The sequence below is a fragment of the Buteo buteo genome, chromosome 19, assembly GCF_964188355.1.
Source record: "Buteo buteo chromosome 19, bButBut1.hap1.1, whole genome shotgun sequence".
Lineage (NCBI taxonomy): Eukaryota > Metazoa > Chordata > Aves > Accipitriformes > Accipitridae > Buteo > Buteo buteo.
Window position 1 is genome coordinate 12,245,377 of NC_134189.1, and position 11,558 is coordinate 12,256,934.

The 11,558-nt window shown below is 54.4% G+C and overlaps 1 protein-coding gene across 2 annotated transcripts in view; it reads right to left on the reverse strand.

Moving 5' to 3' along the window:
- LOC142042260 (sodium- and chloride-dependent GABA transporter 2) overlaps nucleotides 1–10,329 on the reverse strand; it is a 30,848-nt gene extending 20,519 nt beyond the window's left edge. The window contains exons 1-5 of one of the 2 annotated variants that reach the window (XM_075052016.1): nucleotides 10,120–10,329; nucleotides 5,419–5,553; nucleotides 4,359–4,499; nucleotides 3,665–3,749; nucleotides 562–694 (exon numbers count right to left, since the gene is read on the reverse strand). In XM_075052016.1, the coding sequence (XP_074908117.1) occupies nucleotides 562–694; nucleotides 3,665–3,749; nucleotides 4,359–4,499; nucleotides 5,419–5,553; nucleotides 10,120–10,324 (699 nt within the window). In that variant the 5' untranslated portion in view covers nucleotides 10,325–10,329. The remainder of the gene's footprint in view (nucleotides 1–561; nucleotides 695–3,664; nucleotides 3,750–4,358; nucleotides 4,500–5,418; nucleotides 5,554–10,119) is intronic. The other variant, XM_075052015.1, reaches the window with a different exon arrangement.
- Nucleotides 10,330–11,558: the final 1,229 nt, after the last annotated feature.

Sequence of the window (11,558 nt, forward strand, 5' to 3'; positions counted from 1 at the left end):
TTCAAAGAAATACCTCTGCAGTGACCAGTGTGGGGAAAAAAAAGATGACCTTTTTTGCTGGGCAATATGAGCAACTGTAGGAAGAGTTGGGACAAAGAAAAAAAAAAAGAACCCCATAGTGATGAGGCAGAGAGAGCTTTGAGGCCATCAGAGTTACCTTCACTACTATCTGTCTAATGAATTTGAAGATTTTCCAGCTGCACTTGTCAGCAGAGACAAAAACATGTTGCTTGCTCACAGTGTGGGGGGAGGGAAGGGAACATGCAACCACCCCATAAATAGGAAGACTGCAGGGTCCTCCAGGCCTGTGGATAGGGAGGGACCAGATGGTGATGTACATCTTGGAAGTTAATGCTCTGAGATGTCTCAGCGCTCCCATCCTTTCCTACCCAAAACATAGGGCCTTGCTCACACTCCTGATTAAAGCTGAGCCCCACAAGCTCCTGCCAGCTCATTTAGAGAGGGGCTCCCAGGGGATCCCTAGGACCTCTCCGAATGTACAAATGTGAGTAGATCAAGCTGTGAGCAAGGGAAGAGGCTTGATCTGAACCAAGCACTCACCTTCCCTGTAGACTTGACTCCTTTCCAGATGCAGAAGTAACAGATGATCCACGCCAGCAGGAGACACAGAGCCAGCTCCCAGCGTAGGCTGCCCAGGTGCTGGATGCCATCAGATATCTTCAGTACTCTCCTCCTGCATTGGGGGAAAGCAAAGGAGCATCCAAGTGTCACTGATGTTGGCCACCAATGTTTCCAACACCACGTTGTTTATCACCACACCTCCACAGTGCCTGATGGCTTTGGGGAGAAGGGATGTCTTACTAGCAAGGCCCAGGTCTGAGCTGCAAGGATTCCTCAGAGGGATCAAGCAGTGCTCCCCTCTTAAAAGTACTGCCAGCCTGGTGGATCACACATGGACACCTGCTTCTAAGATCGCTCCAGTGCTGGCCTGTTGGGCCAAGACATTTCTTCTCCTATCCTCCTCCTGCCCTTCATCTGTCTTGTCCTTCTGGGGGAAAGAACTCTCCCTCTGCAAGAACACGCAGCACATTGCACACACAAGCTCCACCCGGGCCTTCTTTTATGCACATTACAAAGGTCACCTACATTTCTGACATGCTTCAAACCTCAAAGTGAATGATACTTTGCACTTACCACGCAGAATTGATCAGGACCACCCAAGACGCAAGGGTCTCTAACTCCTTCTCCATAGCACTCTTCTTCTGTCTTTAGGAGAAGCTACATATTTCACTTCAGGGCCCAGAGCAGCAGAGCATCCCATGCCATGACAAAGACCCAGCCAGAACCACAACAATCTCCACTACGTGGACGCCTTGGGCGTCCTCTTTCAGCCAGTGTGGAGATAGGATCCTGGGCTAGATGGACCTTGGTTCAGCTAAGGTCTCATGGTCTCACCCTGGCCATATAGCACCTTTCCATGTCACGTGTATGTCAAATCTTCCTCATCACTTACAGAAGTAAGGACTCACCCTCCTCCATCTCCTACACCGCACAGATGGATCTGGGTGTGAAACACTATGGCGCAGTCCCAAAATGGGACACGCACTACCCTGGAGCCCGGCAGCAATGCCCACCCTGCTGCAAAAGACAGAAATTATCCTAAAATAAAGGCTGCAGTGCTGGAGAACCACAGTCTAAGACACACTGCCTCCCTTCCTCCCCCACAGCCTTGCAGCAAGCAGATTGAGAGGATGAGAGAGGGGTTGGAAAAATCACCCTGCTCCACCAGATACGTTTCATCATGTTGCTCTCCCTGCTTCTAAGGACATGGACCCTAAAACCAGTGGGGAGAGGGTGCCAGCAGAGCATAACTAACGGGGCACTGTACCACAGCCAAAGAGGCAAGAGAAGCGTGCCATCAGCCCACTGCAGGTCGGTGCTTCCTGAGGAAACGGCGGCCTCCTACCTCCCCGCCCAGGGAGGGCAGGAACAGATGCTGCATCGGAAGCAACGGACAGTGGAAATTTCCAGTCTGGTGTGCTGATTCCCCAGTAACACAGGGGTGGTCACAGCAGTGATGGGAACATCAACTTTTCCAGCAGTCAGCCTCGGGAAAAGTAGTCTAAGGCAGGCCACCATCTAATCACACGTGAGCAGCCGGCAGAGTGCGGGCTCAGGGAGCACACAGGAGACAAAGAAAATTTAAAGACTTTAAAGTCTAAAAACAGCGTCCCTGTGCTGAGCTGGGGATGCCCTGGAGGTACTGTGTGCTCCGTGTGCTGACAGCACCCAGCAGCGCTGCTGAGGGCAGCGAGGGCAGAGCCCTCCGTCCATCTAAACGCACAAGGGAAATTCATGGTGGCAGCAGAGGGGTTACTTGCACAATCTATTAGCCAGGGCTCAGTGCTTAACTGGGCCTGTTCTCCCAGGAGATGCTGAGGATCATCAAAGATCCCAAGCCAACAGGCCTATGCCTTTATGCCAGAAATAAAGCTACCCTGAACCTCAGGGTAACTAACACAAGGGGAGAAAACAATGAAAACGAGGGAGCAAATTTCAGCGCGGATTAAGCTGACCCCAGCACTTCATTTTGATTTTTGTGAGCTTCTCTCCTCAGGATAGCTTGCATATTAGTCACTTTAAAGTGAAAACATCACCTCTTTTTCTATTTTTAAGATGAAGACTAGCCTGCATACAGAAGTCACCACCCACCATGCCAGAGCCTCCTGGGAACATGCTGGTATCACACAGTAGCACATATTCAAAGGAAAGAGATCGCCTACTGCATTGCTAGTATGGACTCCTGCAGTATATCACAGGACTTTAAGGTCTCCTCTTCAACAGCTGAACATGCTACAGCTTGCAAAACATGCAGACAAAACCCCATCGCAGAGCTGTCTTGTGGATCACCACAGATCTCACCCCACTCCCACCTATAGTCTTGGCACCCATGTCCTGAGCACGGTTACACTGGATGCAGCTACCAGGCAGGTCAAGGACTTCATGGGGCAGACTTCTCCAAGCAGAACAAGAGAAATGCATAATCCAGCAGATATATGAACTGTAATCCAAACCATAGGGTAATGGCCACTATACCCTGAGGGAGTGCCACTAATTTTATTGAGGTTTGCACCCTGGGTAAGTCTGAACCAAAACTTCAGGTTGGGGAACAGGCAGCCAATTTACCTACGCTGCAGGAGGAAACAACTGTATAAGGAAACTCACAGCTGGCAATGAAGAAGAAGGGAGGAGGCAGGGAGAGGAGCAGCACAAATGGAGAAAGGGAGAGTGCAACAGCAAAGGAATAAGGGAGAAAAGGACAGTAAACAAAATATCAAGGACCAGAGGAGTCAAAGCATCAGTGAGGTAAGGTCTTGCACAGTCAGCTAGCCATCACTGAGGTCAGTGAGACCAAGAAGCCTGAAAGGTCCAGAGGGACAGGAATATAGCGTCAAAGAAGGACAAAGTCAGATGGCTCTGAGGCATGCCAGCACAGCTCCAGACAAACACCACGAGCCCAGCGATGTTACCCTTGCCTGATGGTCCTGCTCCTGATAAACTTCACTCTGACCTGCCTAGCTTCCTCTCTTGTGTCCTCTTCTGGCAAGGAGGGGTTAATAGGACATGCCGCTGCAGGGTTTGTTCCTTGCCCGGGGAAGGTATGTCCCGGAGGAAAGGGGGTACAGGCCTGTCCTTTACTTACTCCCAGAACTCGATGACAGGGGAGGTGGCATTTTCACTGGTCACGTTGAGCGTCGAGTTTGCCTTCTGGAGCTCCATGCAGTTCCCTGCAGGAGAAGCCCAGGGAGAGAGGGAGTGTAAGTAGCAGTGGCTGAAGTACCAAAGGATCTGAAAAATCCCCACCTTTCCATCCACAGCATCAACAGTCACTGACATTGACTCTGAGACAAATTTTGTATAGTCCCAAAAATGCACAAGAGGAGTCACCTCCAGGGTAAGGCTGGCAAGAAACCTAGGACAACTAAGATGATGTCATTTAATTTTTCCTTCCAGTAGGCACAGTCAGCAGTCCCGACAAGCCCTGGGTCTATGGCTAACACACAGCTCAGGGTGACTGGAAGATGCCAAGAAGGTGCCCACAGTGCCTGGAACCCAGAGCAGGAGCCACTGGGGAGGCCACCACTGCGTGGCACTGCCCGGCTGCTGCAAGTGGTTGGGCAGCGCCAGCACTGCTGCTCTCTAGCAAAGACCCAGATCAGCCGAGCCTCTTCCCCAAAAGCGCCAGCAGCACTGCAGCGACCCAGCACTCCGCGACCCTATGACCTGCGGTCCCACCACGCAGGGGCCAGCCGCTCTCCTGAGGTTTGGCCCTGGGTAGCAGCAGGTTTCCCTCAGCCAGGATCCGGCGGAGGGTTGGGAGGGGGCTCCACACCCACCTGTGTTCCACTCGTGGTCGCAGCTGCCCCAGGGGAGGTCTATGGTGAACGAACTGAAGAGATAAAACAAGGCCCAGGCCAGGACAATGATGTAGTAGAAGTTCAGCAGTACGACGATGACCTGCGAGGCGTAGCCAATTCCTGCAGAAAGCGAGCCCCGAAGGCAAGTGACCCACGCGCCGGGGGATGGGAACAGGAGTCCCCTTGGGAGGTGCTCAGCCAACACTTTCATCTGCTGCTCTGCATTTTGTCTGCACTGCCCCACTACAGCCTTCCCTGGTGAAAGGGTGGCAATGGGAAAGAGTCTGGGCAGGGGATGGGCAGCTTATGGTTGGAAAGCCACCCAAAGAGACAGAAACATATGTCAGTGTTCCACCTGCTGAATAGCACCTCTTCTACCAAAATGCACTTTTCATTTTGTTCACTCATCCCTTTTCACTTTTGTTTGGGAAGCTTTTGTATTAACAGCATGCACCTTGTCTGGGAGGTGCTGGAGGAGCAGCTAAAGGTTTTGGTATATGGGGAAGAGGCAACTGAGACTTTCAGAGAAATTATGGAAGGCGGCTTGAGGCTGGGTGACTGTGCTGAAAAAGTGCTAAAAGTGGATCCGGCTGCTAATGATTTATTAAGACAACTGACACCTTCCACCACTAAGGTTTTGAGCCATCTGCAAACTCAGGAAAATGACTTAGCATTGACTTAAAGTAGTAGTATGTGTTAGGTTCCTCATAACAGTCAAAAGCATTTTTATCATTTAGCTCTTGGAGGACAACCTTGACTGGGCGCAAAGCTCCTGGCCAGAGCTGCGGCCATGAAGAAGGAAACCAGGATGCAACGTAACAATGGGAACTGTTTGGTGAGAAAGTCGATCAATTTTTCCAGCATGATTTTGGAAAGGAGGCAGCCAGTGGCCCTCCCAGGCCAGCATCCCCAGGGGTGGGCAGCAGATGCATGGAGGCAGGTAACAATCCAGGCTGTGGGGAAGGGCAACCCCACTCATCGCCCCGGGGCCCCACGGTCCCCCCACTTCGCCATGCCCTCCTGGGCTCACCCGACTCACCTTCGAAGAGGGGACAGATCCTGCGCCAGGCTGTCACCCCTCCCTGGCTGGTGTACTGCCCCAGCGCCGTCTCCAGGAAGAAGACGGGGATCCCACAGGTGAAGAGGAAGATGAGGTAGGGGATGAAGAAGGCACCTGGCAGATTCAAGCAGCAGATAGGAAAAATAAGCCCTGTGGGGTGACTAGGGTCAGGCCGTCTCCAACCTGGAACCAAGCAGGTCCCTCCTGGCAGGGGACAGCGGGGGCGGGAAGACCATGGATGGGATGCCAGGAAAAAGGGATTTTCCTCAAGTTTCATCTCCTGAAGTGATGTGATTGCATGAGAAACTCAACATTTAGAAAAGATGGAGAGGAAAGGAAAGCTTCTAGGCCTGATTTTTGTGCAGAAGAGTGAAACAAGTTCTCAATAGCTGTATAGAAATACAGGAGAACACCCTGCTGTAAAACCATTGTGACTTTTAATCAAGTTGGTGACTCCTTTCACATTGATTATTCTGACTGAATAAGCTGACAAGCCCATGGATGACAACACCAAGGCACTGAGGAGCACATAAAGACTGACACCTTCATGCAGTCTGTGAGTTTGCTCAATCATTTGCTCACCAAAAAGCAGCAGACATAAACGAAAGAGTGCAGGAAAGTATGTACCTCACACCAGCAGCCAGGGCTGCCCTCCTGGTCAAGCTCTGTCGTGAAACCAGGCAGGGAGGGATAAAATACATCAGGCTTTTGATTACCCCAGGCTTTTACCCCACAGAGCACAGAAGACAGCCCTGCAAGACGGTCTGTGCTCTCTGCTGCACTCATGTCCCACGGAAGCTGCTCAAGCCATGCTGCAAAGGCAGGGACACGGGGAGCTGGCGTGGAAAGGGGTCACCTCGAGCGGAGAGCAGCAGCCGGGCTGGGGTAGGCTCAGAGGGGCACGCAGGGTCGGAGGTGGCAACCCAGCCAGCCACTAACCATGTTTTCCATGCATAGTCCTTTTTGGTGCCGGTGAGATGCTAACTGGCTCTGGGGTTGGGTGGGCAGGGGTGTATGGGGAATAACAATCCTGGTGCACAAGTAAACTCAAAACCCAGGAGATTTCATTAAGAAGCTTATCTAGCATGCAGGGGCAGGGAGAGGGAAGGGGGACTTTGGGGACCAGCCATAAGTCCCACCCCGTACTCATCCCAATGGGGTACAGAGCCACAGTCCTCCCCTCCCTGCTAAAAAGCAATCAATGAAATAGGGGGAGCATCTCTGCAGCTCCCTGTGGGCAAACAGGAGCTGAAGGGCAGGATGCCGATACCTGGCAGCCATGGGTGAATGACAAGCATGCCCACATGCTCTCCCTCTACCAGTAAAAAGAAATCAGTGAAGGCAAAGGGCGGGGGTTGTATCAATACCATCCCCACAACTCCCAACTTGTGTGCAATCATATTGTCGTAAAAGTGGTGCCTATTTTCAAGAGATATTATTCTTGTATAGAAGTTTGTATTTAACTAAACTGCAGCCAGGGGATCCCAGGGGAGGTCTCTGAGGTGGCAGGTCAAGCTCCCCAGCCTGGGTTTCCCTTACTTCCAGCCTGGGATCTGGCCGTTCCTCTTCCTCAGGTTTGCTGGCAGGTTTCACGCTTTGGTAGTCTAACTGGATGGTCCCGACCTGCAGGCTGCGTAATGATGCAAAATTATGGCTGGGTAGGGGAATTTGCAGAGACATATTTGAGCCAGGGGCTGTGATATGCCCCCCCTGCCCTCGCCCCCCAGGTAGAGGGACAGGCAGGGTGGGACGACGCTGACACCAGACCCACCACCCCCCCCTTTTCATTTCAGCTGGCAGAGGACTACTGCTTGCCCGCACCGGCAGGAAAGGCAGCAGGCAGGATGGCCCTTCAGGGAGGGACTGCAAGGAGGAAAAGCCAAGGTGAGGTGCCCAGCAGAGCTGCCCCGCACAACCGCTCTGTCCTGGGGGGCGGCAGGGAGGGCAGCCCGCAGCGGGGGGGACCCAGCAGCGCACCTGAGCACCCCCCCAGCACTGGCTGATGTCCCTCCAGCCCAGCCCCATCCGCCCTCCCCACGGGTGAACCCCGACACCCAGCAGAGGTTTGCCCCGCCGAAGGGGAAGGGGAAAGCGCTGCCACGGGTGTCCCCTCCACTGTGGCCCCTTCCCCTCTGCGCGTACAGGGACGGTGGCGGCGGTGGCCCTTGGGACCGGCCGGTTTGGGGAGCGCTGGGGAGGGGTTGTGGCACCGGCGGCCACACCACCAGACAGGCTTCCCCGGTATTTCCCAATCGGAGGGGCCAGCCTGCCTGGGGAGGGCCTGACACCGCCATGGGAGACCGAAAGCAAGAGCGAACAAGAGCAAAAAGAACACTTTTTGCTCTCGCCCCCCGCCCCCCCCACACCCCACTATTTAGGACCTTGGTATCAGACACTGAGCCCTAAATATGTAAGGGACTACTCTTTCTTTGTTATGTGGAAATATCCCTAAAGAAAGGAAAAGTGACCGGCTGCCCCTCTTTGCATAGCTCAGATTTTGCAGATACCTTTTTTTGCAAAGAGCCTGACTTATTTAGGGCAGCAAAGCACAAGCTGAGGGTGGTTATCGCCACTGCCTACACACCATTCAGTGTGGGGGAGAAGTCGTCAGCCAGTGGGGCAGAGCTATTTCAGCCAGATGGTAATGCTGGCACATGAACAAATGGTTGTAGGCTGGCCGTGATTGACCTAGAGCTGGAAATTAAATAAAGGTCCCACACCTTTATTGAAGTAACAGGGAAGGAAGTGCCTGGACCAGCCTTCCCAAGGGAGTACAGGACAAAACCTCTGGCAGCCTTTAAAATTAATCTTAAGGCATTACAAGGGATTTGATACAGCACCAGCTGGGGCAGGCTGGACTCCATAGTGGAGGAGGGAGCCTCAAGTCCTGCACAGCCTCGTCGCACTGCCCTGCCCCGGGAGAAGTCATACCCAAAACGCTTTTCTCTCTGCACGAGAGTCTCGTGCCCCATCCTTGCTCTAACCTCATGGGAAGGCAGCCAGAGATAAAAAATTTGCCTGAGACTTCAAGCTCCTCATTGTCTCTGCCACTTCACAGGGCTTTGCTTCAGGCCCATTTCTTAGGGGGGGAAAAAGGCTGAGAAATCCCTTCTCATCTTGCCTCTGCTCTCCAGCCACACACTGTGGCTCCCCTTTCCCCAAAGCCCTCCCTCAGCTCTCCCCCAGCCCCAGTGGGGGGGCACGGCAGGGGGAGCAGCAGGGAAAGGGGTGACAGAACAGGGTCCTGGGTCCCGCTCCCCCTGGACAGGATGGCGCCCGGGAAGGGTGCAGCAGTGGGAGCAGACACAGCTCAGCAAGCAGCCAAGAAATATTCCCTGTGGAAAGGGAGAACACGAAAAAGCGTCCTTTTTCAACAGGGAAAGAAAATGCCTGACCACCCGGTGAAAAGAAACAAGCGCTGAGCAAAGCATGGCGTGAAAGTAGCTAAACAGCAGTTAATCCTCTTTTATGCCACTGGGATGAAAGCAGTTTAGTGAGGCCCATGAGACTACCCCAAGCTCAAGCCAGGGGATTTCAGCCCCAGGTCCCCAGCACTCGCTCCCTGCCAGCTCCCAGCCAAACGCTGTTTCCCCTCTCCCCTGCTCTTCCAGAGAGCCCAATTAGCAACTAATCACTAGACAGGGAGAGCAACTCTCTCTCTCTCTCCACGTGCCACTGAGCCAAACCTAGGAAGAGCTTCGGGCTTTCGGTTTTTTAAACAATTTCTTCCCTTCAAAGGCAGCCACAAACTAAAAGCAGGCACAAACACCTGCAAAAGCAAGCCCAGCTCCACCGCCAAGCTGTGGGGCAGCCTGGCCTCGCCAAGGATTGACCCCCGGTCACTGCCGAGCACAGCCTGAGCAGCACCGACGTGCCAGCACCTCGGTGGTAACAGCAACCCTCCGCTCCCTCTCTCCATGGAGCACGTCCACCCGCGCACCTCACAGCCCTGCCGTGTGCCTCAGAGGCAGGGGTCCCCTCTCCCGCACGCTCGCAGCTCCGGCGGATGCCAGCGGGCACCGTGGAGCGCAGGAGGGGTGCTGTGCTTCTGCACCCAGGCGAGGAAAACCCCCTCGCTCTGCCCTGTCCCTGCCACCCGAGTCCAGCACCCAGGGGCTATCCCTCCACAGTCAGACACCACACCAGGACCTGTGGCCGTGAGCCCCTCGCAGCCCCCCCGAGAGTCCAGGAATCGCTGCAGCTCCTCACAGCGCCTGCCCCACGGCCTCCTGCACCACTTCCCTGCGATGCTGCCGGCACCCACCATCTTATTTGCGCAGGGTGCCTAGTGCTCCTCAAGGAAAAGATGCCTGGAGCGAGTCACAACACTCAGAGAGCCGAACCCCCACCCTGCTCCTCCTGCCTCCCCCTGCAGATGGCCACCCCACCTCACCGGCAGGACCAGGGAAACGTGGCTACGGCCATCAGAAACTCTGGGACACCATCACTCAGTCATCCGCATCCCACCGGGTCAAAACAACCCTGGTTCGTGGCCCGGACGGCAGCGCTATGCCGGCAAGTTGGCACCCTCTCTTCAGACTCATGACTTGGGCATTGCTGAAAAGCTGCTGCCAGGGGTGAGCGGGGCTGGACGTGGACGTCGCAGAGGCAGGAGGGACCGCGGGGGGACTCCGGTGACCAGGCACCCCTGGGGCTGGACGGGGCCAGGGCTGCACTTACCTCCACCGTTCTTGTAGCAGAGGTAGGGGAAGCGCCAGACGTTTCCCAGGCCGATGATCTCCCCAGCCACAGACAGGACATACTCCAGCTTGTTGTTCCACTGCCCTCGCTCCAGGGTCTGGTCCTCCTCCTTCTCCTTTTCCATGCTAGGGTGTGCAGGCACCGTTTCGCCATTGCTGACGGCGCCGGGGACTCTGTAATCCATCCCACCTTCGGAAGGAGTTTCCTTTGTTATGTTCAGCACAAGCCATGCAACGAGGTAGAAATCTGGGCTACAGGAGGCAAGAGAGGGGAGAGGACACACACATGTCCTCTCTTGCCCCTTCGTACCGATTCTGGCTGGCAGCAAGGTGCTGAGAGCACACGTGTGCTTTCATCGCTTAGTCCAAAACAAGTCCTTAAAAGCCACTATCGGTTCCATTATTTTTAACTGACTCATCTCAAAACACTCCTGCTTCTGGAAGCCCATCCTCAAAGCACAGAGTTACGCAGAACACCCAGCAGCTCAGTCAGGCTGGAGCTCCCACTGCGGCAGGTACAGGGAACAGACTTAGGGCTGGAGGGGGACGAGACTGGGATCAAACGCTTGACAAGATATTTTATAAGGGTTTTCCTTCTCCCCTGTTGCTGCTTACCAAGGTCTGGTTTTACAGACCACACAATGAAAGCCACAAAACACACAGAAGTCTTGGATGCGGGAAGAGGACAAACTGAAATAAGAAGGAAGCAAGTTTTTGCTTTCGGTGGTGGCAACCATTACTGGCAAGCTACTAGGCTACAAGAAAAGGTGATTTTTCAGAATGGTGCTGTCCTCCTCATAGCAGGAAAAGAAATGGTGCAGATCCATGGCCACCTGGGATCTCTCCTCTCCCAGGGTCTGCCCCTCCAAACATCTGCCCGTTGCCTGCAGAGGCTGCCCACAGTACTGCTCTCGGGAAGCTTTGGCACTGCAAGAGCTTCTCCCGTCTCTAAACAGATCTCTGCTAAGAGAAGTAGATCGGCATGGAGTAGGTGAACACCTCTCCCACTGTCCCACCTTCCTGCAAAAACGTCCGAGAGGACAACTCTCCTCCCAAGAAAGCCAGGGCACAGCGTAAGTGACTGTTGGTGCACAGCTGGTGGGTCAGGGCACAGCGAGGAGATAGGTGTGGGCAGCGCGGGTGGCATCAGTTCTGCTGCAGCCATTTAGGAGGCTCAAGGGGTGTTTGACCCTGCTCCTCATGGGCAGGATGCCCTCCTGGCTGACAAGCCCCACATGGCAAAGGGTGAGGACTGCGGTTCCCACCAACACCCGGTGCCAAAGCTGGGATCGCTGAGGACCTCGTGCCAAGGAGGGCACCTTCCTTTGCACAGTGCCAGCCCTCGAGCCTGCTGGTGCCCTGCAGAGGCAGCTCCCCCAACCTCAGCCCAACATTGCCATTCATTCCCGCCTGCAACTC